Genomic DNA, 26,804 nt, shown 5'->3' on the forward strand with positions numbered 1-26,804 from the left:
CTGTAGCAGCAAGAGAACGGCTCTAGGAAGTCAGTCTGGTTCTTGTGAAAAAGACCTTTGTGAAAATAAGAGTTTCATGTATACTTTTCTTACATTGCAGTTCCAGTTCCAGACACTGCCAACACACTATAGTAAAATCTACTTATTTCCTGTCTTACCTTTGTCCAGTATAATACAATTTCATTTTCAATAATCTTTCCTCTACTTCAAATAGCACACTGCAACACTTCAGAGAAGCAAGTTCTAACAGGTTTTCTCAGCATCTTTACATAAAACCAACTTTCATAAACATCAAGCGAGTCCTCCTTAATAAAACTATAATAAAGTTTTTATTGGATCAGAACCATCAAGATCCAGACCTTGGGACTCTTCCACTACTCTCAATTCAGAAAGCCATGATTAGGATATTCGGTAGCTGCAGATTCAAGTGTTGGGGTTCTAGATAATATTTTTTTTTTTTTTGGCCACTGCCACTTGTCCAGATGTCCTGGAAATTGTGCTAAGGAAGGAACATTCCTGGGAAGCCCAAGCCTTACTATACACTGATTGCATCTTCTAAAGGTATTTCAACCATTTTTCCCCCTAAGGAAGCAAAACTCAATTTACATTTCTACTGAAGATGACCATACTACGGCCATGTTGTAAAGTCAGCAATTATTGGTGCAAAGAGATTTAAACTGTAATTAAATGTTAACTGAGAGTGGTTTAACGGTTTAGGAATACAAGGCCAAAGCATCACTCTACAAAAAGTTTGGCAGCAACAGCAGCTCCAAGTAATCCTATCCCTGCCCACAGCACCAGAGCACAGCGCTTCTCAGTTCTTCTGGCACCATGACGTGGGGAGGCTGCCAACACAGAAAACTAGTTTGTTTATTTTCGAAGACATCAGTTCCTTGATCCAGTTCACTGTGCAACCTCAAATAGCGAGGGAATGTTACGAACACTTCAAAAACAGTAATGCTGCTGAACACTTTGCATCATGAATTCAAAGTCTAAACCTCTCCTTTTCTGCTTACACTAGCTTAAAAAGGCCTTGAGACAAGCTTTGAAAAAGCATGACAGGCTACCTAATCAGCCAGTCAGGACTTATTTGGAACTGTCAACAGTAATAGACTTATGACTATGTATTTTGCTGTCAGAACAACAAATACAAATGGTCCACCTTATCAACATAAATGGCATGCCTAGTTTTGCTTGCAAGGCGTTTAGGGATGTCAGTTGATATTCACTAATCTTTCCTGTATTTTAGTGGCTTCCAACCATATGGGGATTTTTCTTGCAGCTGGTACACAAGTAAGCAGTATTCAGATAACTTTTTACTATGTTTAATAAGTCATACAAACCAAACGTAAACCAGTATAACAACATGCTTTTTAGACCACTTGGACAGTGGATAATAAAACACCTGAACTCTGATTTTCAGTGGAACTGCCCACTTAAACTACTGTATTCTTGCAAGCCTTATTTTAAAAGCTAACAAGTTTTCCCACATTTGGGAAATTTTAACACCCAGATGTTTTATGAACTTGATAAGCAAGACTTTATAACCTGCATATCCAGAAAAGCCAAATCAAGTGAGCAAACTGAACAGGAAAAGAAAAGGGGCCACAGCAGAGAGGACAGTTCCTTTATTGTCCTTTGTAGATGGAGAAAATCAGTGGAAAGATTACTTGTCCTAAGTGTATTTTCGGAAAACTACTGCTCATTATACCTCTTCCTTGGTGGATAACCTTCCTCCTCTCCAGACATCTCTACATGTAAACGTTTTGGCTATTTAGATTGGCCATTTAATTAAGTCACTTTAAAAATGACTGAAGTAAGCCAGCATAGCTGTATTTCCATTACAGTTTGGGAGTCTCTTGCAAGTATTTATGTTTAAAACAATTCTATATTGACCAAAGAATTAACCCTACTGAAACTTGTGTAGAAAGGGCACCAAATTTCCCCCATATGTGGGAAGGCTTTAATGCAGAACCGCTGATGCAGCACAGCCAAGAGCGTGAACTCTCCTGATGGCTCAAAGAACAGCCAAGCGGCAGTGGCTGCCGCCGCTTGTAAAGAGCGTGGACCCATGGATGGACTGTGACTAAATCAGTCAAAGGCAGTGGTGAAGAGGGGCTTAACAAGAGGGAGGAGATTTATTCACAGGAAAAGAGCTGGCACTGACTCACTGAAAGGAAGGGAGGGACAAGGAAGGGCAGGCTGGGGGAAGGAGGTGTCAGGAAGGGGACAGAAGAATAGGACAGAGAAGGGTCAGCTGGCTCAGTCCTCGGCAAGCAGCTAGCCTTCGCCCCTTAACAGAGCTGCTGCAAGTATCGATGGGATATGTGTATTTTCCCCTAAAATCTATTGCTCTTAACTGCCAATTTATGTAATATTACATTTGCCATAAGGTTTTCCTCTACAGTGCAGTAGTAGGTATTCTAGGACTATGCCACTTCCCATGACATACTCTCAGCAGGTCCCTTCCTAATCTGTGAAGTACCCAATCACATTTGCAGAAGTTGTTGTGGCAATGTACATCTCCTTTCATCAAAAATACCCTTTTTAAACAAATTTATCTTTTTAACACATTTTCTTTTACAATCTGAATCCGTGATTCCAATGTATTTAGTTATAGTTTCACCGGTTATATAAATCCTGTTACAAACTGTAGGATGCAAAGCTCCTTAATGTATGCTTTCTGAATGCAAGAGAAAAAAGACCTTTTCATAATGTTTTTGTATACAGCTGTGAATGTCATAGTAGCACCAAACTCTGCTTTCATGTAGTCTTTAACTTGCCTTTAATGTAAACAAAAATCTGGCCAATAAATTCAGGGTAAGAACTAGGGCAGACTGTCTGGTAAAGGAATACACAGTAATGCTGAGAACAACAGATGCCTGGAAGGGTCTGTCAGACTTGATTGCATTAAAACAGCTTAAGAAAAAAAAAAAAAAAAGAAAAAAGAACGAAGCTCCTATGCTCATGAAATAATTCTTACTAATCTGGAAAAGCTTCAATGTCATTTTCCTAATGCCTTTTTAAAAATTCTCTGCATTAGAGAACCATATTACTTACCTCTGCCCTTTTAAGCATTTCCCATTTATTCAGAATTTTCATTGCATAAATGCGCTCTGTAGACTTCATTTTAACAACTGCAACCTGAAATAATAAGATATCTTTATGTAACAAAAGCATGGTCAGAGAAATACAATATTTCGACAGCTTAATATTCACACAAAAGCATGGTCAGAGAAATAGAATATTTAACTGCTCAGTATTAACAAAATATTAATAAGTTACTAAGGAGTCATCAGTAATCAGCTCGCACACTGAAAAATTACAGCTCGAGTCTTTGTTCCTTCTATACTCCTCCCACACCACTGCTATGTACTTGATGCACAGTACACCATGTGTGGTCAAGTGCTCATGATCTAGTACACGGGGGATGATACAGGAGGAGTATGAAGCTTTTCATATGATGATGCGTAGTAAAGCTGCATTGTTTGCCAAGAACAAGCGATGCTTGTACACCATGCCTGCAGCCAATGAGGCAACATTTAAAAGGGCAGCCTGTGAAAACAAGGAAGGCTGCTGTCAATAGAAACACACTACATTTCACTAATTTGTTTTCACATTTCAGGTTTCAGAAACTTGATGGGTATTTGCAAATTAACATGCTTCTGTGTACTGTATGTAGATATTTAAAAAGAAGCAAAAACAGTATTCATTTACTTATTCATCATTTTGCTTGAAGCATTTTACTATGCATCCTGTGTATTAGACTTGCTTAGACTGGTCTATTACAAATGGTAGCTGTGCACATAGCTGTACAGTGGAAGAAAACACAGAAGAATACAAAAACTTCAAAGCTTAGGAATGCGAAGACTTTATTTTGACCAAGACTTGTATTCTCAAAGACCAAAACTAATTCTTCTTGTAGTAAAGCCATCATTTCCACAAAATTCTTCCAGCTGGCAAAAGAAAAGCAGGCATCATGACTAAGACAGCAACATTTTCACAGGACTATACATGGACTGCTTGAATATTTCTGCTGCTTCTCAGCTCATCTCTATTTCAGAAGTAGAAAACTAACCAGCATTCATTGCTTCCAGCAGAGCTCTGAATAGCAGTGGGAAAAGTAACAGGAATCACATCAGCTCGCCTCTTCTGTTGCTTAAAAACTCTTATAGATAAGGGATTCAGAAGCTAAAGCAGCTCTAAGAAGATGCTGACTATAAACCAAAGTTGGAATAGTGTGTCAAGCAGAGCAATGCTATACGAAATCAGAAATCCTGAGGAGGGAAGAGGGAAATATAATGCCTCCCTGCACCTTACCAGTAAAGAAGCTCCAGATGAGGAGCAGGGGGACAACTGCTCCTCCAGCACCATGAGAATGGGATATTCACATTTACACAGATGCATACCTAAGCCTCCCACCCCTTGGTGCGTGTAGCTCCGCTCACCAGGTCACATAACAGATGAGTGACAGCTAGTACACACCTGCACTGAGTCACGTAACAGAAACATATCTTAAGAAAAGGACTAGCAGGTATCCATCACAGGAAAGGCATGGGAAAGTGGCCCTAAACACAACTGGGAAGGACACAGCATGAAGAAGCTGCTCTAAGTTACGTAGGACATCCACAGCTGCATCACATCCCAGTGTCTCCTGGTCTACAAGCACCTCCCACAGACACTGCTCATGCTGCAGGGGAAGGATGAGTAAGATAAGAATGTCTCATCTGAAAATGAGGTTCTTTGGGACATACGAAACTATCCAACACTGACCTTTGGTAATGGCCTAAAACGTTTAGCTTTGTTCCTGTCCTCGTCATGGCCTTGCAGTTAAAAGCCATTGTAACAACCTCTCTGCATACGCTTAATTGGATTATTTGCTGTATTGCTGAAGGTACACTGTAAGTCAAACTGCACATTAAAAGCTTTGGGAAACTGCAAGATGCTGACATTACCTGCTACACATTTTAAACTCTGTTCCATACAGAACATGCTGACTCAGGAAATGTCCCCATCTCCACTGAAGGGACAGATCAAACTGAGCAGAAGCAATTTGCAAGCATAGCTCTGCGAGCCCTGAAGTAGCAACGTTCAGGTTTCATTACACCACAACACTAGAACTGCTCAGCCATTTAAGTACAAATAGAGTGCACAAATCAGAACCCAGATATTCATCTACCACACGTTATCTAAGGCCATCATTGTCTGAAAGCACTGCAGGCTGGCAGAAGTTTGAAGCGCGCTCAAGTGCTGAGGAGTGACATGAACCTGGCATCGCGGAGGACACGCACAGCTGAGGAGCTGTGCAAACGTTAGAATAGAAAGTGGTGAGTGAGAACAGGCCTGGACAAAGGAAAAAAAATAGAAAAAAGTCAAATCTGTAGGAACTATTTAGCAATTCCCCAGTTGCTGTCTATATCAGTGCTATTTATTTTCAACTGAAAGGACTGCTTAAAAAAATATTCAGACTTTCTGGAGGAAGAGAATTGTCTTCTGTGGAAGAAAAAGTGGCATGAATAAAAGGAAAGTTGACTCATATTTGCACAATAAGCGGTTATCAAGTTATGGCATCAGTAAATGCACTGCTGCTTTAGTTTTGAGGAGGACAGTGGGACAGCTGCTTGTGCCAGCAGAGAAATTCATGTAACCTCACAGCACAATAGGCAGTTTCCCAAGAACTTTTTCTCTGAAAGGAAATCTGACAAGTGCAGAAGATGCTTCACAGAAGTTACAGAACTTTGGCCTGACTAGACCTGACTCCTCGAACCATTCTAATCAGTAGGATTTTTTTTTTTCTTTAAGAGAACAAACAGAAATGCAAAACTCAAACCTCACTGATGTCTGAACTAAACCAAGGAAGCACAAACTACATTATGCCTAGATAATCTCAGTACTATTATAAGCAAGAATATAGTTGCAATACTGCAAAAAATCCTACACCCTCTGTTCCATAAAAAACCTCAGTGTTTCCTTGAGTTAGCTGTCTTTTACTTCATCAGGTGGCAGTATTTCTAAGTTTACACTTGTCATATAACACACTGTCTGCTTCCGAGATGCTGCGGTATAGTTTTTTTTTCTTACTTCTGTATTAATTCCTCTTTCTCTGACATACCTCAAATTCAATTACAATAACCACACTGACCACTTTGTGAGATCAAACAGAAACCTCTTATATTGCAATTGTGCTAAGCATGCAAGATGTCAGGTTTTAAATATGATGGCTCCTATACTACATACCAATCCACCACATCTAATAACATAAGAAAAAATACTCAGTTGGTGTTCAGAGATATTCCAAAGGATGCAGATTGGTACACTGCGGCAAATGCTTCCTTTAAGAACAAAAGCATTACTTCTATCTTCAAAGTTTAAAAGTCTACTGGCTGAACAAGCGCTCATGTTATGCAACGACTGTAAAAGATCAGGATTTAATTTTGATGCTCACTCTTCACTTCCAAGGCTATTACAACGTACACTGTAATAGAAGTTTAAAAAAAAGTATGTTAAGGATAATGAAAGGAAAAAAGGCACAAGCAGAGGTATAAAATAGCTTCTGAAGAAGATTTAATAACCTAATATATCCCAGGCCTGGAAGAGATAACAGCTATGACAGGCATACAAAACCACAAATGTCAAGGAGAAGATTAACAGAGAATAATTATTTGCTGTTTCTCGTAACACAGAAATTGAAACGCATCAAATAAAACAAAAAGGTATTATTGTCACACAGTTTTGGAACTCAGCACAGGCTGCTGTGGGCACCTAAGTATTCAGAAAGTAAAGTACATGCTTAATACCGGAGTAACACACATAGGAGAAGTCTCAGAGACTACTGGCCACTGAGCTACAGGTGTGGTTAGGCAGTCCCTGAACCCCCAGCCACTGGAAGCTGGGAGAGTTCAGCTCTGTTCTGGCCTTGGGCTTTTCCTAAACCTCTCTACCTGGCCAAAGGGATGGGATCTGTGCTAACTAATCCACGCACCCCTTCAACCCAGCGCAGCTACCTTTGATACCTGTGTCAAATTAAGAAAATTAGAACTTACCCAACCTGCATCTCACTATGCTAGGCTGGAATGGAGCATCAGGGGTTCCGAATACACAGAGTGGTTTGGTAGAGATTTAGGCGATTGTGTTTTACCAAGGAAGTCTTAACACTGATAAAGAAAAAATCCCGCTTCCAGGCAAGCCCCTATGGGTCTAAGCTGTCACCGGCTGATTTGATCACTGTTGCTGTGACTTGTCATGCTCAGGATTCACAGCAACAGGGATACTGCAATAAAGATCAAATATGTTTCCTCAAGGGCCTCTGAAAACCCAATGAATCCTACTGCCTACACTTCAACCAATTTCAGACATATTTATGCCAAAAAAAATGTATGAGAACTGAGGCTAAAGCATAAGTGAGAGCCAGCTGTGGTAACTACATGCCACAACACCCTATCAGATTTGTATTACTTCTGCCATCCATTTTCTTCCAGCACTTTTTGCCTCAAAGCTCTGTTTCACTTGTACTGCAATAAAATAAAAACCAGAACCAATATAGCTAAAACAACATTTTTAGACTTTGGCAAGAGCTAGTATTTTGCTTCTTGAATTGTTTTACAGAAATATTTTGCTGCATTTTTATCTTCAAGAGCCACTTAATTTACTTAAGCCACTTAACATTTAGGGTTGCAATGTGCAAAGACAGCCTAGGCCAAGTTCCACCTTTTCTTATGCCCCAGTGAAACCTACGGGGTTGGAATCTGAGCCAAATCAGCCTCTACAAACACGACAGAACTTCCCACCACTGTACTCTGCCCTTTAAGTGACATATCAGCATTACTAAGCAGCATCAAGTTACAAATTTTCTTTTATGTAAAGTATAAATATGACGTAAGAAAGTGCAAAAATCATTTAAATCCAAGACTTGATATTCAGAAAACAATTAAGATTGTTAACAAAAAGACTTTCTACTGGAAAGTTTGTAGATTATTTAATGTTGAACTTCTTGGAAACCATGCTGGCATTCATTTCAAAGCAAAGGTAAAGCTACCTAGCACACTATTCATGTTCATGGCATGTTAGACTTTCAGGTAAAGCTCATTCTCAAGGACTGGACTTTCAGGAACAAGGTGAAACTGAAGTGTTGAAAGTTCTCAGCTGAAAAGGAGATGGACACAGGTATATTGGTGATAATCCTCGTGCAATCAGCTCAATGACAGATAGTTAAGAAAAAGGCAAACAACTGTGGAATTCACAGGCAGATACACACCTATATGAAAGGGTAAACATCACTGCCCTGGAGAGGGACAAACTCACTGGAAACTCCACACACAGCCACACCCCAGAGAAATAAACTATCTGGAGCAGGTGTGAAGGAGGACTGTTGAGATGATCAAGGAATTAAAGAGCCTCTCATACTACTACAGGAGTAGGAAAAGCTTTGTCTGGTTAAAAAAAAGTGGATATGATTGCTACCTACAAATAAAATTGGAAGGAAGGACATCAGTAATAAGGATGATAAAAGAAGATCTGCTTAGGCTAATGGACAATAAAATTACATGGATAAAATGGTGTGAAATTACCATGAATTAACCTTTGGCAGGAACTTGGAATGGCTTTAGACATTTGAGAAGAGATTTTAGACAAGCCTTTCAACCAGGAGAAGAGACAAAATGCCACCTCTGATGTAAACAATTTCTCTGTAATGTCTTATTACCAGATTCATAATTGAATATTACAGTCATTTCCCTGAGTTAAAGCTTGCGTACACCACTTTTAGTCCACTATTGCTGTCTCATGCTATTGATACCTTGGACACTAGCTACCAAAAAAAACACTGCAGGAACTGCTTTATCCTCCCAGTATTCTTGGATATGAAAACTCTTTGATATATAGCTCATTAGTTAACACTTTTAATACTGCATCTTTGAGGAAAAACTGGTCCGGACTGCTATATCAGGTTTCTTACATCTATTTTCCATTTAAAATGAGCAGCCAGAGTGTCTTTGGTAGGGTTCATATGCCACGGTGCACATTTCCAAAGCAAAATATTTTTTTTTTTTTTTTTTAATTTTTTTGTATTTTTAAACACAGCATTCACGTCATGCAAATAAGAAATCACTTACAAGTGCCGGCAGGAAAGGTTCTGCAAAAAAAGAATAAAGGCCTCGAGTAACACCTATAAGCTCTTCCTCAGCCATTGGGGCATTGCAGAGACAACCGGCCGGGCCCACAGCAGCACCAACAGGAACTGTGTCTCCCCAGCTCCTTGCAACCTGCCTGTCACCATAGTAACTCAGGGCTGCCATACAAACAAGCTGGGGAGGACTAAGACAGCAACCAGCTCTTTTGAAGCATTTTTCATAACAAAGCAGCTTCTTTCTCTGTCCATTTCCACAGCAGAAAATAGCTTGCTTTGATTTATTTTTTTTTTTTGTGAAGAGCATACTGTAGAAAAAGCAAAGGTAATTAAATATTTCTTCTGCATCGTATTCTGAATGCTTTGACTCTTTGAATAGCTGGATGAAAAGCGTCATATGTTGTGTGCAATACGTATGAATTCTGTTAATCTACAACGTATAAAGGCACGGTCCCTGCCGGGTACCTAATACCAATCACCAAAGCTTCTGAATAGGTGAGACAGCCATAATTGCAGTCTGTAGGTTCACTGTGCCACAGGTTAATTTCTAGAAGTACATAAAAACATTAAACTCTGTACCCTACAGCTGCAATTACAAGGCAGAGAAGGCACAAACAGCTCTGCATCGCGTTGCCAAGCACGACCGTCCATGGGAAGCTTAGGTTTTGCATATTCACTTTGAGTCTCACTGCACCCTTAGCCGGTGTATCTCATTAGGAACCACGTAATCTATCAGAAACCCGTGGTACACAGGGGATCAGTCTTGTTCTCTCAACCATTATTTATTTTCCTCTGGAAACAGTTTTTTATGTTTGTTGATTCCAGCTAAGACTCTGACTAAGCATCCCGAGTCGAGGTGACATGTCCTATTACCAAACACTACACAGATCAAGTCTGTACACAACAGCATTTATATGGAGAGGTATTTCTAATCCATCCAGAGCAGTAATACTTAGGTGGGGCACATTAAGAGTTTTAGTTATTTTTGTGCTAAGCAAGACCAAGCAGTTCCACCCTTCCGCTGCAACCACAGTAAGTGTTGCTCATTCAAGAAATCCTTGCTAACAAACAAGGGAAGGAAAACAATTGTTTCAGTCCCATGCTGCCAAATTTCCAGGAGGTGTCAGCCACATTATACAATCCAAGTTCTCACACAAGGTACATCTTGACATGGTTCTTCCTTCAACAACTGCTCTCTTCATTAAAATGCATTAATCTACAGCAGTGTGCCTAAACGGTCCTTTACACAAAATGAGGAAAAGTGATCTTAAAGACTTACAAGTACATTACTAAGAGGTCAGATGAAGCTTGCAAAGGAGCAAGTGCAAGTATTTAGAGCCAGACAGTCCCGAAACACAGGATCCTCCTCCTGTCCCTCTCACTATACTGTAGCACTGGTACTCCCAGTTCCCTCGGCATGCAGAGGCAAACACCAAGCACACGGAAGACACTTCTTAGGCTGCCATACATTTCTCAGGTAGGCACAATCCCACCAAGCACAGGTTCTCAGGACATTATTTCCTTTCCCATAACAGTCCACGGTGTTTCTAGACAGAAGTAGTCAGGCACATGTAAACTTCAAGCCACAGGTGGGTTTGGTTTTTTACCTTGTTGTTTTAGTGTGGGTTTTTAAAGGTCTAAAAGCTGGAGTTTTCCATTCTGTGCCCATATTCTTTAAATCTTCTCCTAAAGAATGTGTATTTTCACTAGTTAACAAAAGAACTTCACCCTACACAACATACTCATTCTTGTCTACAGACTTCTACATTAATTTTATTAATAGAAACCAGAATTAAGATTATAGAAAACCATTTTAGTTCTAATTTTATTTCAGGGGGGCTTTTTAATTATTATTAGTTTTATTCCTTATGGATGTTGCCCCTCTGCACATGAGCTATCTGCCTGTATGACCCACAAAAAAAGAAAGACTGAAACTAACATTGGGGTACTCAACGAAAACGTTAGACCCAGGCGAATACACCCTAGGAGATGGGGAAGAACCACGAGCAGTTTATCCTTCTTACAGCTAGCATTTCAAATTATGTGCTATTCTAGCTGTCATGCACTCCAAGAACATTTTGAACTTTTCTTCGTAACTCTGAAGAAATTAAATTATGTTCGCAAGCCAGTGACTCCAGGAGTCAGAGCCTTAAATGTTGCTGTAAAGGATATTCAGACATTCAGTTTACCCTGTATGCAAAGCAGCTGGCTTAGTTTATGAGAAAAGGAGAACCGTGTGTTTTGGCAGGTGGCTAGAGAAGAAATTTTCTAGATTCTGAGCTAGACTATTTCTGTCCTAGCATAATAATGAGAACTTTAAGAAATTTTTTTTATTCCTCTTGCTTTCTTAGATCTCCCATGCTATAAGAACTTTCACTCGGGTGGTTTTGGATTACCAGTTGGGTTTTGTTCTCATATTGCTGAAGAAAGTCTAAAGAACCAGGTTGAGTTCTGCTGGTTTGAAAAGAAGAAAGAAAAAGGCACTGTCATGCCGGTACAGATACATACTGGTGATTGTATCAATCTGCCTTAAATTAGTTACTGATTTTGCAGTTCTGTTCACAGGGACAAGCTCACATGTGGTCTCAATCCTTTCTCTAGTCAAAGACCATGTTTCCTTGGCTTACATGTTACGTGGCAAAAATTGACCACTGATCCTGACTAATAAGTAATATCATGACATTATTTTGTTTAAGCTATTTTTCTTAAAAGCCACTGATTTATGCAAAAGTTCTTTGGTAAGACTAAAGCCCCTGGCATTCTCTAAAAAGCCCAAAGTAGCTAAACTGAGAAGAATGGAATGTAGTTTTCATCCTTTTTGAAGTCTGGCTTGTTTAGCTGTTCAGCATTTAATTTAAACTACTTAATTCTAATAGGAGTCTGTTTAGTTTAATTCTGATTAATTTCTTTATGCATTCTAACAAATATTTTATAGGTATTTTTAAAATTTATTTCTAGTAGATAGTTGTGTTTGGGTTGGTTTTTTTGAAACAAGAACTAACGAATAACCTTGTATCAACTAATTTCTAACATAGTTTCTATGTATGTCCAAACATCCTATGGAAAAATTACTTACAGCTCCCCCATTCAGGTTTCTGAAGTGTTGCTTTATACAAGTCAGATGCCACAAGTCCTTCTCAAGAAACTAGATTTTCTTATTATGGAATGTCAACCTTTATATAAATGCTATTTTATAATGCCTATAATATTTGGCAGTTATAGCAGTGTAGTATACACAAGGGTCAAAGGATTCATTCATAAGCAAAAAGCATGAAATATTCTCTGGCAACTGGGATTAAAGTATAATGACCTTAAAAATCAATGATTCTTGCATAATTTAAACTGATCAAAAAGTTTCAAGCTGCAACTATAAACTAAAACTTTTATAATTAAAAGCTGAACAAGACAATGTGATATTGACAGATAACTAACACCACTGATTTCGTGAGCACTCACAGCTCTAACAGAAGGATGAAATTAAGATACTTTCTCGTTTCACTTCTGTGAAATTTCATTTCAACTGGGGGATGGGACGTACAAATTGCTTTAGTTAAGTTTCGTGCTTTTCCAAATGAAAGAATATGAAAGACATTGTTGATTTAGGCACTCCAAACACTATTAATATAAGTTTCCACCCAGAATTTCTATCTTTTATACACCTTAAGACTCTTGAAAGAGTCTGAGCTAAGAAAGGTCATCTTAAACCCCCTAGCAAGTACAAACTGAAATCTCTTGAAGTTCATCTAAATACTTCATCTGCTGTTGTACTGAGATTTCTAGTTGGTCAATTCCTTAAGTGGAGAACATCATTTTTTTTGAAAAAGAACAGAGCAAATACTATGGAAAACAGCCCTTTCTTAAAGTTATACTGTGTGAAGGCATTCCCTACACTGACGCCATCTGCAAGTCACTATGAAGTGTTCCCTTCACCTGAAACCATTTTTGATAGCTATAGCATTCACAAGTCTAGTTCTGAAAAGATCCAGAAACCACTTCTAATCCTACCAAAAGACAAACTGCCAAAACACTAATCTAAAATTCTTTAGCTATCAGTGGTCACAGCCACTATAGCAAGTAATTTGGCACAGCAAGACCAGAACAACAGATGAAAGTAGCCTGTGCTGAGCCTTCCCATCTATACCGTATCCAGTTCAGGAATTTTGCTTCAGACTGTGTCTAGCCAGGTCTCCTGAACCAAACATGCTTTGAAGCTGTTAGGAGAGTCAAACCCAGTAATTGATCCTTATGTACTCCTTGGGGCCAGAAGCACATTTGGTGCACACCTGGACCAGAGGTTCCGGTTTAGTTTCCTCCAAAAGATACCCAGCTCATGCACAGCAAAATCATTCTGCAGTAAGTGGGGACACTCTCTTCAAAACTGTGCTACTGCTTTGAATCAAAACCCTAATGGAGCGGTAGACAGTTATCTACTACCATCTTGATTCTCTAGCCCTTTTATCTACTGCTCAGACCTCTTCTCTGGACTTAATTTGCAGCTTTCAGCCCTTAGACTTAGCAATTTTTTTCCCATTTCTGATATTTCCTGCCAAACCCTCTGCAGTAACTTTTCTTTGTAAAAGCCAGGTTCAAATAATACACACCAGCTAAAAACAAACAGTCGAGTGAAACAAACAACTGATTTTCATGCAACTACCCTAAAATAAACCTTCCTTTTTTGTAACAAATGTTGCAAATCATCAAGTTCACTAGAAAGTGAACTTTTTGTCTTACAGGTCAAGATCACATCATTAGATGATGGTACAGATTAAGAGATGTTCTTGAAACACTAAGTTCTGTCTCTGAAATAGCTTAAAATGATGTGGATATGATGCCATTACTTCACCCACTACCAAGTGCATCTGCACACAGAAACCTCATTGCTTTCTGAACCTAGGTCAAGTATGGTCCTGGGATTTTTCTAGCTTAGTTTCTGGTCTGCCTGTGATACCTCTGTCCCACAAACCCTACATGGAAGAGTTTGACATGTCCAGGACACACTACGCTTGGAAGGAAAGCCCTGCACAGTACTCACTCCTGCTCTCTGCTGAGACAACCGGAGATGAAGATAAGGAAGCCCAGCCTTACCTATGGGCAGCAGAAGTTGCAATCAAGTGCTAATGGTCTGAAATGAGCAGCTAATGGCTGTCGCTGTATTTGACTGTAGTATGGTACTACTTAAAAGAAGCTTCCTGAAAGGAATCTAAGGGGTTTTTTACTTGTAGAAATTCTCTAGTTAATAAACTCTTTTGCTGACAGCTATCGCTTTAGTTACACCTAGGTAAATGCTGAAAGGGTTATCTTTGAGGTTCTCCAAAGTCTCAGGTATCCTATGCCTACTGGAAGGGACATACTCATGAATGCTTTTGCCAGTGGCAAGCCCTATCAGACTTCTGTGACTGATGAGACTTTCATCATGCATATTAAGAAGTAAAGCTTCAGTCCAGGGTCCTGGGACTGACGAGTCCTCAAAACACAAGGCGTTCCTATCATCCCAGCATGATTCAACTTGCTGTCCAAAAAACAGATCCAGCAGCCTTTGATCTTCAAAGATGACAGGGAACAGCCTTTGAGGCAGCCAAATGCGTCTTTCTGCATTACCAGATTGCTACAGAGACAGGCAGATGGGTGGAGCAGCCTCCGCGTTCCTACCATAGAAGCAGCCCGGTTCTGTGTTAAATTATAGCAGCACAGAAGAGTACATATGGCAAGTGGGAGAAGAGATCCCAAATTCAGCTGTGCAGCTGCTAGGTAGGACCACCCGGTTCATACACATAGTGGAGAGACACTTGTTTTGCTACACAGAAGTCAGAATGAGCCCATCACAGAAACAGCAGAACTGGACACTAAACACCCTGCTTCAAAGGGACCTTTCGCTAGTACCTAGCTCCATGGCACATTTGCAAGTATTTTAACACATCTGTGTGAATCTTTTGTCTTTAGGACAAGTGCAGGTAAACTGTAGCAAGAAATCAGATGTATGAACGATGAAAGCTACATTATTACAACTGAGAGTAAAAACCTCTTACCTCACCAAATGCACCTCTTCCGATTACTTTTATAATTTCAAAATCATCTCGATGGAGTTGCATTTCCTTTACCAATTTTGTAAATGGTCTTGCTGTTTAAGGGAAAAAAAAAAAAGAGAAAATTCAATTATCAAGAGAAATATTGTAAGCCAAAACAATCCATAAACCAGACGTCAAAAGTACTCGTTGCATACCCAGTGCAACACTAATTTTTCAACTACTATTAGAACTATGAAGGAAAAATATTAATTACGCTAATTAACACCTAAATTTTTTCAAAAAGTTCAATCCTACAATTGGTTCTGCCCTGCTGCCAGCAAGTAAAGAGCAAAGTAGTCTTTCAGAAGGAATTTCCCCCCCTCCCTTTCTTTAGGGTTTTGTGAATCAGTAAAGGACCATGTGAAAGGGAGAGAGCTGATTCATTATTGGTAAACCCTAGAGAAAATCTGTCCTATACTTCACCTGCTAGAATAATTCTCTTAAGCAGAGTTCAGCTTTACTTTTTATGATTTCAGCTAGTACCAGCTAAAGCTTTAACAACCCACTCTCAAGAGATAGCTGTCTCTATGCAATAGCAATGAAACCATTTTCTACAAGATCTGTGGCTAATTTAAGATTTTTACTTTGAATTATCTTTTCTATTAAGCAAATTCGCCAGATCTCAATTAGACCAAGTATTGAAGGACCCCAGCCTAAATGCGTCCAGCAATTAACTACCCTACACTTACTTTGTTCTGGTGGTCCCGCTAGACTCAAGACATTTCTCAAAACATCTGGTTGACAAATTCCACTGTACCAGCAGATCTCATCAATTTTCACCTCTCTAGTTCCCATTCAGAATATTTTACTTAGCTTAGATACTACATTTGTTACAATTCTCTCCTCTGATTACGAAGACCAAATCAATAGGGAAAAACAGTGGTGCAAGCTGCACAAGAGCAAGTATGGTGTCTACAAAGATGCCTATACTTCTAAGAAAAAAAATTTAAAAATTGCTCTTCTCTACGTCATCACAAACATTAGTCTAAAAGACTGAAGTTTTTAAACAGGTGTATTTTTTCCATTTGCAACTGATTAAAGCATCACAGAATTACTACTTGTAATTCAGCCCAGACTCCCATTTTACCTCACCTTACATTGCTATTAAGCTAATGAGTTACAAGCCAACAGAATTCCTACAAGAGGGATCACTGCCTTGATGATGTATTTCAGATGCTAACACAAACAAACCAAACCTTACAAACACACAGAAGATACAGAAGTCTGAGCTGCAGATTACAACCTTCAGGATGAAGTCAAACCAAGAAAGCCTGAAAAACTCTCATCAAAAAGTCATAAAACACCTAATAAAGTGAAGAAATAGCTGTACTGAAGAATAGCCATGCTGCTGCTTTGTACTTAGGAGAGGTGTTATTGAAAAGGTTTCCTCCACAAGTGATAGCCCTTTCACTGGATGCTTCTCATCCATCCAAACTACAAAATTTAAGAACAAGACTCTACTGGATTTTTCTGCTAGATTCCCTATTTTGGCTGAGCAGAAATGCCTACCACGGTCTCCCCCACCACAAGGCCATTGAGACTATCATCCCAAAACCCCAAATTGTTTCTAACAAACTTACCCAACACCACCAACTCAAACCAGTTAGACCTACACCAGTCCACTCAGACACCTACACAAGTAAATACCACTGCCAATGGCTGTGATATGTATCAATTATTTTACAAGGTTCTCTTGCCTCCTTCCCTTCCCATCAAATCAGGATAGATTGAGGAAATGCAACTACAGATAAGAAATAAATGTGAAAGTTCCATTATCAAGTTATGAATTGCTACTACAGAACGTAGGTCATTAGACTAATTTTGCAGAACACCAGGTTCTGTTATTAAAATTCAAGGGGAAGGGAAATGAAAGCCAGTAGTTTTACTTCTGAGGGATACTAACCCAAGAATAATATTTTTTTTTTTAAAAAACCAATTTTAGCAATAATTCTAGTCAGTAAACAGAATACCAAAATAATTGGTTTAAGTATTTATAAAAAATCCTGCGGCAGTAAATTGATCACAAGCAACTTTCAAAGCAGGAAGACACAAACCTATGCAAGTTTACGCTGTCTTGTACACTTAAAATAAAACCCCCTTATTTCTTACATTTTTCTTATTTGTCAACTGGTGACAAAATATTTTATTATTTTGTCTACAGTTTTCCCTGCTTTGAAGTGCATCAAACTTCACCCCTCTAAAACCATGATTTAGTTTAGAAATGAATTCACTTACTTTATAAAACTTGCATTAAGTTGTATTAATTTAAAAGATAATAAATATTATGTACCAAGCAGAGCATGTACTTAAATTTGAGTAAACAGAAGAAATAGTGTCTGCAGAGAAGGGCATTAATGCTATCTTTCTAGGAATTGTATCCTTCCAGAAGGCAGGATTAGCAGACCTGGCTCCCTTTACCATCATTTCAATTCAAAAACTGCAAAAGTCCTAGGCTGGTCTGGCTTCTTCCATCTCAATTGGTCAAGTGAAGTACTACATATTAAAATTAATTTAATACATGTAAATGAAAAAAGTATTCCCTCCTAAAAGGAAGCTGCTATTTTTACAAGCTATTTGTGCACTAAATTAATGCTGGCTTTTAGTATTTAGCAGGTGTTGAAGTTCAGAAACACTGCAACTTCAGCAGTCTCTCTCTTGGACGGCTAAGCACCAAACATGAGTATTTGAATGTACAGAAAAAATTTTTCAGGACTTCCCCTGAAATGGAAAAATTCAAGTCTTTGTCAAAGCATCTAAGATTCCTTAAAAGCAAATAAAATTTGAAAATAAAACCTAACATCCTCAGGATCTCATCATCACAGAGACTACAACAGAGGTTGCACAGATCAGAGCTCAGAGGAGGGAACACACCAGTAATTCATTTAAACTGAAATGTACTTTATTGGCATTTTGAAGTAGAACCCTGATTACACCAGGATGTGACCTGCTGCTTTTAAGTACTGGATTGCACAATTTTTACCTTTTAGTAAGTTAAATCAAAAAATATTTCCAACTGGCTTTCCTGCCCCCCAGGAGGTTGCTGTCCCTCAACCCTTTAATATCCAGACGAGTGGCACACACAGGAGTGGCAAAATCGAGTGAGCAGAAACTTGCACCAAAAAGTATCAGTGAGCTGTGCTGGCTGGGCTTGCCAGCATGATGCCAAGTGATATACCCACCACTATGGAACTGGTAAAAAGCTCCAGCTTCTCCTTTCACATATCACTATTCTATAAATAGGGAACTCAAAGCAATTTTTTCTCCATATACTGGAATGAATAATTACACTTTACTGATCCTAATATTAAAAGCAGGACTTATGATTTGAAGTTGATTTAATACTTAGTGGAAGTATTTCATCCTGGCAAACAGCAGCATTAGCTGTACTGGGGCTTTTGTTGGCAGTGATTACTGAATTTTGTTATATATACTGTTGTCAGGGTAACATTAGTCAAGAGTAATTGCAGGAGTTTGTTTATTCATGACTGTGAGGCTGTAATCAGAATTTGGGATAGGTGTTCTACGTGCAATATATTTGTATGCATCACTGCCTTTTCTCTCAAGCTGATTTTGCATTATTGTACTTACACTTGTTTGGAAGAAGGGTGTTCTCTGTAAGGCCACACAAGGAAAAAAAACAACTAATTTTAAGGAGCCAAGAAATGTATGTTCTCAAGAATATAATACAAAACAGTAACAGTCAATGTTTTGACCAGTATTCATAATGGCAAATGAAACGCCAGCATTTATTTCTTCATCAAAAACCAGCTTATGTATGAAAGACATAATTCTCCACCCACAAACAAATTCTATTCCGATCATATTCTCCTCTTCCCCTGATAGATGGGACTAAGATATTCTATTTGCACAAAAAGAAAACATCAATTTGAATAATTAGAAAACATAATTTGAAGCACAGTCATAGGTAAATAGGTTTGTGATTTAGGTTTGTGAGCTGGTGCATCTACACCGCAGTCAATTTGTATTACGCTACCTGATAAAAGCTATTTGAAGATTGTTTCAAAAGGACTAAAAGCTGCAGGGAACGCCAGTGGAAATGATCTGACACGGCAGACTGGGCACTCTGCACTGCTACCCCAGGAATGGGCGCACGTCGGCCTCTGTCAAGGTCAGAAGCATACACCAAATTTCCTCTCATTTCTGAAAGCACGTCAGGGAAGGATGGTAGTATTGTCAATATCACCCTCAAAAAAAAAATAGAACAACTTTTCCCAAGCTAGAATGTGGTTAAAAATGAGAAATATTGAGGTATGTGTTGGACTTTTACTTTCTGTTCAGATTCTGAATCATTCAATGTAGGTCAATAATCTACTATCTGGAATCACAAGAGCTGCACCTTTACGTGACAGTGGACAAAAAGATGGCCCGCTGGGTTTATGGCAGCTACTGCTTCAGCAGTGGAGTTACCCAATGGCTCTAATTTGAGGACTCCTGTGTATTTTGTCAGGCAGTGCAACTTTCCAGAAATTCGGAGTCACAAAAACCACTGAGTCGAAGCTGCCAAATGTTCAAGAACATCTGATGTTTTGTATCATTGGCAGCTTCAATTTTTAAATAAATGTCACAACTGCAAGAAAATAATACACAGACTTACAGGACTCTTTCAACAACTTAGGTTGAAAGGTACCTTAGGAGGACTCTAGTCCAACCTCCTGCTCAAATCACAGCCAGTATTGTTTTCAGACCAGGTTACTCAGAGTTTTGCCTGGTCAGGTCTTAAAAACTTCCAAGGACGGAGACTCCACGGCCTCTCTGGACAACCTATTCATATACTAGACTGCCTTGCACCAGATAGTTTCACAGTTTAGAACAGATCTTGTGAGTGATTTGGGGTTTAAGTCATTATCTAACATGATGATAACACTGAGGTACATCTACCCAGAAGGTACATCCAAACTGTCTGGTCATACAGAAATTCATTTGCCACCATGCTCTCTTTATCTACTCATCCCCTTTACAAAATGTTGTGGTAGGAAACTATGCGAATTGCAAAATGTTAATGTCAGGGAAACAACAAAATGACGCAGATAATTGTCTGTGGAGCCATACTCCCACCAGGCAGATCCAATATTTTATTTAAGATGTTTTCTTTGGAGGAAGAACATGAAAGAGCAGCAAGTTTTACCATTTCTCTCAACCATCCCTCTTCGCTTACATTCTAGAAATCAAGTAACTTGTTTGCCCTTTGTGCACCCTTTTCAAAGAACCAGCATTCCTATGATATTGCTACTAAAACAGTAGGCTGACAGGTTTAACAAGTTAGCGCTTGTATACATGTCTTGAGAGATACCCACACCCAGGTAGCCCCAACCTGCTTACTAGGGTGATAAATACCTGTTACAACCCACACCTGAGTTTTAAAGAAGTACAATCCTCTTGCTACCTGATTATGAAGTTTCCCCTGTATTTAAGAAATTTAATTTTTTTTAATTCTTCCATCCTTTGCTGACTCCAGTCTTAATTTTTCCAATTATAGATCCTTGCCTGCCTTTTCCTGTGCTGGCCTGTTTCCTCTTACTGTCCACCCCCGTGAATGCTTTTTTTTTTTTTTAAGTCTGGTTTCCTAAGGAAATAAGGTATCTGTGATCACACTGTTACGCAGTCCCAGTCCATTGCTCCTGCCCAGTACCTTTGACTCCAGTGAAGACCCTTAATATCCCCTTTACCAAATGTCACTGAAGTTGTCCAAAGATACCAAGGTGCTAAAAGTTTTATTAAAAAAACTGGCAACAAATGGGAAAGACACCCACAGTATCATCTCCTCTAAGGGAAAGGCTGCAGCAGGAATATAGCAATCACCTGCTTAGCTGGGCAACCAACACATATGACAGTGCAAAGCAGACGTACCTTGCTGTCCCTAGTCACGGACAGACAGCGGAGCAAAACTGAGACAGAAGAGGACAGAAAGGAAGCGTACAGCAGAAAAGGGAAGGCAGTACAGTGGGAAGGGCAGGGGGTTATTCCACTAAGCATAGTAAAGGAGGTAGGTTCCAATTCTACAGGAAGCCAAACTTCAGCAAAGTTCTGCTGTTTACAAGCAAAAGGTGACAGGTTCTGTGTTTTCTGACACATTTTCTGCTGGGTCTTTGACTTCTGCCATGCCCTCCCTCCCATTTTTATGGCAGACATACACACGCTCCACTTACTCTGTCTGCTTCTTGCTCAATGATCTGATTCTTCATCATTCATCAACATTCATTAGACAAATAAGTTCAGTGGTGCAAGACTTCAGTTATCATTGCAATGACACAAGCTCCACTGGGTTAAAAACCTGAGCAGCACGACCTGGTTACCTCTTGCAAAGTGCTTTCAGCCCTTGCAGAACAGCCTCTTGATACGGGACACTGCCTCACACACTGTCAGAGTCCCCTTTTTCCCCTGAGCAAGGCTGTTCAGTTTTATAGTACCTGGCCAGTCAGTACTTCCTAATCTTAAGATACTCTCTTCTAACAGTATTTATCTGAACTGAAATAGCAGTACAGACAGACTTATACACTAATACAACATCAAAAAAGTCTCAATCTTCGAGGGTGATTGCAAGAGAAAAAGTGAAAACTCTATTATTAAATTCAATATTGTATTGTGATACTTAATCTAATATTCCTTTTTAAAAAAAAAAAAAAACAAAAAAACCTCAAACTTTTCTGAAGAAGTAGCACACAAAGATACCAATTTGCAGCCATGATTATGGCTTTTGCTCTGTGAAAGCCTTCTGACATACGTAAAAGAATGCTTGACCACTTTCAATCAGAACTATGGGTTTGGACACGATTTGGATTAGATAATTACATGCAAAATCCTCAAAGGTTTAAAAAGATAAAACCATCATTACTTTTAGGCATAAACCAAGACTGAGTGCTTATAGCTTCTGCATTTTGCTCCATGAACAGCTTTATCAGTTACAGAAGAACTGAAGCTCACATTTAGAATTTGTATACTAGCTTGCAATAACTGCATGAAAAATTTATCACCATGCTAAAGGGTAATGGCATTCGGAAATGTTTTGAAGAAAAATATTGAGTAGTAGTTCTGGTGCTGATCCTATTAGTGTCAATAAATTTGCTGGCAGAACAGCAAGGCATTTACCTTGACACATCACCCCTGTTCACTGTTATTCTTTTTGTGTGGTAAGCTCCAAGAGCAAGTACCACGTAGGACTCAATCCACAGCAATATGCTATTTGCCAGCTCATTGATGAATGTTACCACAAACACTTAATAACTGGCTATCTGCCCAACTAGCCCATTCACTGCTTTTCATGCTTACAATGAAAGGACACCAAAGATAATACTCAAGATTTATACAGACAAGTACTGAGGAACACACAGATAGTTCTGAGTAGTCCAAGGGACAAAATGCATTGATTGCCAATTTAACTCCTGTCAGAGCCACTGTGCTTCTCTGAGAACTAGACAGCAACAGAGTTCTAGCAGGCGAGAGGAAGTGTCGGCTTACTTATCGAAGAACACCAAATGACTATTTGCTGTACCCATAGATATATGACAGTAGCTTACCTGCGGAAAAATAATGGTCAGGTAAAATAAAAACCACAAGCCAGTCAGCCCTAAAGGTAGCACGTGCTAATGAATGGATGCAAGCACAAGGGAGAGGAAGCTTATATCCGAGATCTAACAGAGGAAGACGCTCACTGCCCAATTTCTCATCTTCATGTTGCGTTACTGTCATGGAATGATCCATAATTTAGGAAAGTACGACTTGGTCTCTGGAACCAATTCAAGCAGGGTTTGTCTTTTTTTTTTTTTTGATACTGAAGTTGACCTTGGAAGATGGAACTGTTAGTACCAAGACTGAAGAAAAATGTGACTGTGAATAGCATTTAGTTTGGAAAACCCAGAAGTGACTTATCATCTGCACAAGCTTGGTGCAGCTTCACAATACGTAACATTTTAGCATACAGCTATCAGGACAGAGACAGACTTTTTAAAGCAGGATGACACATTCTGAACAAGAAAACTTGCACCTTTATGAGTACTAACCAGGGCATTTCAAAAAAACACTCGGCAGCTTGAGATGAAGTTCTAGCCCAACTCTTACAGAGGAATTAAGCTCTTAAAAAAACTGTGTTCCTGACTGCAGTTTGTAGCCCATTTTTTCAAACCTCTTTTCAACTTGTCCCATTTCTTTGGGAGAGGGAAAGCTGCCATGCCTCTCTAACCTTTCCCTGAGGTTCCCAGCTCTTTCAGTAGACAACATACCAACCATGGATTCCCTGGTGGTCTATCAGCCTCTTCAGCCTTAGAGACTTCACTGACTCATCTATTGTGCAGAAGCCAAATAATGTCTGCAAGTTGTCACCTTCTGAAAAGACTGAATTACCAGATCTTGCTTCTATTTGAATTTCATAAGGTTTTCAAAGGCGGTACTTTCCTTCCTCTTAAGCCTTGCTAAAAAAATGCAAAGAAAAGATTACTATTCCACAATAAAGAATCTTTTTTGGTCTTGAATAACTGTTAGATATCCAATGCCTTCTTAAGCTTCATCTTCAGTCCTTTTATTTGCCTCAAGACAATCATATCCAGTCCAGAAGACACACACACACATTAAGTCATATAGAGACTCTCTGAATCACAGATTTTCCCTGAGACTGACTGACATCCCAGACATTTGAGACAACTGAATAGGGACCTACAAGACCACTTTAATCCAGGAAATACATTCTGCTGCTGAACAGAGTTCCTGCTTGTTCCTTCCCACCACACTCCACTCTATTGTCTGGATCATCATCAGCGTTCACATGCTGGAACCAAAGCAGGAAACACTTCCAGGCAAAAGCTAACTTGTGTATCCCATCCTCTCCCACCGAACAATTCACCTAATGTAACTCACATAGAGCTGTGATGTTGGAGCCCCAGCCCAAGGCAGGCAGCAGGACGAGGCTGGAGAAGGGCAAAACAGCCTTTTCTGGAATTGATGTGGATCTGCCTCAGACTGCAGTGAGCGTGGAAGTGCTGCGCAAGAGTCTGTTTCCAGCCAACCTACAGCACATTAGGACAGGATCTTCCAAGATACATGTCAAAATGTTGTAAGAAATGGATGGCAACAAACAGCACAGAATACAATGTCTCTTTAATATAGTTTTATTTGTACCTCAATTTTTCTGTACTTCTAGTCCAGGGCCAGGCTTTGCAGGTATTGGAGAAGCCATTTAAGCCACAGCAAATAGTGATCACATACTGAAACACATCAGTAATGGAAAAATTGTTTCGGGCTTCTATATGAATCACTAGTTTCAAACAGTAAATTTTCAATGATTCAATTTCTTTCATTCCCTAACAAAGTCGTAAACATTGCTAAAATCCTCTTAGTTTACTGCATGATGAATAATCTAAAAAGCAGAGTTAATTTTTTGTAGAATAGTTTGAGAATTATGGCTGCTCAGAAAAACGCTTTGACATTGTCACTTATTTTTCAGATCGTTTCAAACCTCAAACTTAAGCTCACTCAAATTTCAATAACAACATATGAGTGAATCTAAATTTCATCAGACCCAGCACCTCTTGCACACCCTGCAATAAAACAATTCCAATCTGATGACCGCACTGTGCTGATATAAGCTTACGTACACTTATATTAATTAAGAAACCACCACTTACATCAACATATGAGCAAATTCTAGTTTACTGACTGCATGCTTTATTTCATCTTAAAAGTAAAACTTAGCAAGACAAGCAGCATAAATTTTATCAATTATTTACAGTAAATGCACATCTTTTGTTTTCTCCAGATATATGCAAGATGTTCTCTCAAGTTACTAAAAACTTAATACGTGCGTTATGTAACAGAACAATTCATACTTCACATTGGTGCTGTATTTACCACGTGCCACCTCTTTCATTTTAAAGGTTAGAGGTTTCTATTAATAAGTTCTTCTTGACAAAGCACCCTACACAAATGCACTCAGAGTGACAAGAGAAAATCCACCTTATGAGGTATCTCTTTTCTCTGCTTCGAAACTTAGAGTGAAGTCAAGGCGTAGTTCCATGACACAACTGAAGCAGATCTTGTGACAAGAGGGGCAGCTTCACAGATCTGCTCTTCCTTGTATCAGCTTCAACAAATGCAGCTGGTCTCACCTCGCTGACCTGATTCTGCTCACTAAACCAGCAGAAATCCAACCTACCAAGACACATAACGCATCATCCTGCAGTTTAACAAATTGAATCATCATCACTGAAGGGTTGGGAGAGGCTGCTACACCAGTGCGAGCAAGAAGGATAAAGAAGCGCAGCCCTTCTTAGAGGCCATCATCTTAAGTAGCACCAACCAAGGTGAGATGAACTGCCCATGCAACGGCCAGCGCAGCAGCTGAGTTGCTGCAGAGGTGCCCTGCCTCAGTGCTAACACCCAGGCAGCTGCACAGAAAGCTGGCCGAGGGAGCAGAGTCAAATGACAATTACCTTTTTCCTGATACTTTAGTTCTCAGCCAGATCAACACAAACTAGGAAATATAAGATTAAGGGGATGGGGCATTAGATTAGCTTACAGTGCTACAGCACTGCACTTCATTTTTATTTCTTTCTGTGATGGCTCACAGCTGCAACACTATGCATATAAATACCCTGAGCTGTTTTTTCAATTTCAAGAGTTCAGATAGCAAGAGTTACTTTAAGCACAGGTGTGGCACATCTTTATCTTGACTCCACTTCCTTTTAAATGGCAGCAGGCAGGAGGACATTTTCTCAGACATTACTCACCCTGTTTCAGAACTTCCCTGGAGCTCCAGATCTAATTAAAAGGTCAATGAAAGTCAGATTTTTGCCACAGGAAAAGGCCACGAAGACATGTGACAAGCAATTACTGTACTCAGGCACTAGAATATTTGGAGCGGCTCAAGTTACTTAGAAGGAGAGAAGAGGGGGATTGTCTTTAAATCTGCAGAGAATACTGACAATTCCCATGCCAGGATTTGCCACACATCACAGTGGAAGGCTCAAAGTGGCTTTTTTATCATTATAAATACTTTCACTTCTTCAGCTCCCTCTCTAGACCCAAAGCCATTCTGCCTTGCCCTGCTCCTTCCAATGCCCCTGGCTGGGAGCGATGAAGACCGTTTACAGCAGAACTATTTTCATTGACTCAAAGTGCTAAAAGTCACTACCAACGTAACACAGGGCATTAGAAGCACAGTCAGCCATCTGCAACAGAAAAATCCCTGGGTTTTGGCATATTTGGAAGGTAAGCACATCTCCTGAGGGCAGGATGCTTCCTGACACTTGCTCAGAAAGGATGTAGAGAGAGCAGAAAGGGAAGAGAAATACATCTCAGCCTTCCAAGGTGTGATGAAGACTTTATCCAGACAAAGCAACATGCTTCTAATTTCACTATGCAACTTTTCCTTAATGTCTGACACTGACTCAGCACATTATAAAATTTGTCTTTATCTACCTCCAGGCTTTCCATATACTACAGTTAAAATTTAAATTGAAAAAAAAAGTCTCAATTTTGCAGGGGGGGAAAAAAAAAAATCTACTGGAAATCTATGAGGAGATCCTAACTGGGCCTTAGATGTAGATTTCTAGAAATGGAGTCAAGCTGCGTGGTACATGGATCAATAGCAGTACAGATTTTTTAAA

General features: G+C 39.4%; 1 protein-coding gene across 22 annotated transcripts in view; it reads right to left on the reverse strand.

The window, feature by feature from the left end:
* The window catches only part of CDC42BPB (CDC42 binding protein kinase beta), a 94,662-nt gene that overhangs the window by 50,308 nt on the left and 17,550 nt on the right, over positions 1-26,804 (reverse strand). For all 22 annotated transcript variants that reach the window (XR_008577220.1, XM_054826108.1, XM_054826107.1 and 19 more), the window contains exons 2-3: positions 15,151-15,242; positions 3,061-3,144 (exon numbers count right to left, since the gene is read on the reverse strand). Coding sequence is in view for 21 of the 22 variants with exons in the window: in XM_054826108.1 (XP_054682083.1) it covers positions 3,061-3,144; positions 15,151-15,242 (176 nt within the window). In the remaining variant the exon portion in view is untranslated. The remainder of the gene's footprint in view (positions 1-3,060; positions 3,145-15,150; positions 15,243-26,804) is intronic.

This window comes from Grus americana, chromosome 5, assembly GCF_028858705.1.
Source record: "Grus americana isolate bGruAme1 chromosome 5, bGruAme1.mat, whole genome shotgun sequence".
In the NCBI taxonomy this organism is placed as follows: Eukaryota; Metazoa; Chordata; class Aves; order Gruiformes; family Gruidae; genus Grus; species Grus americana.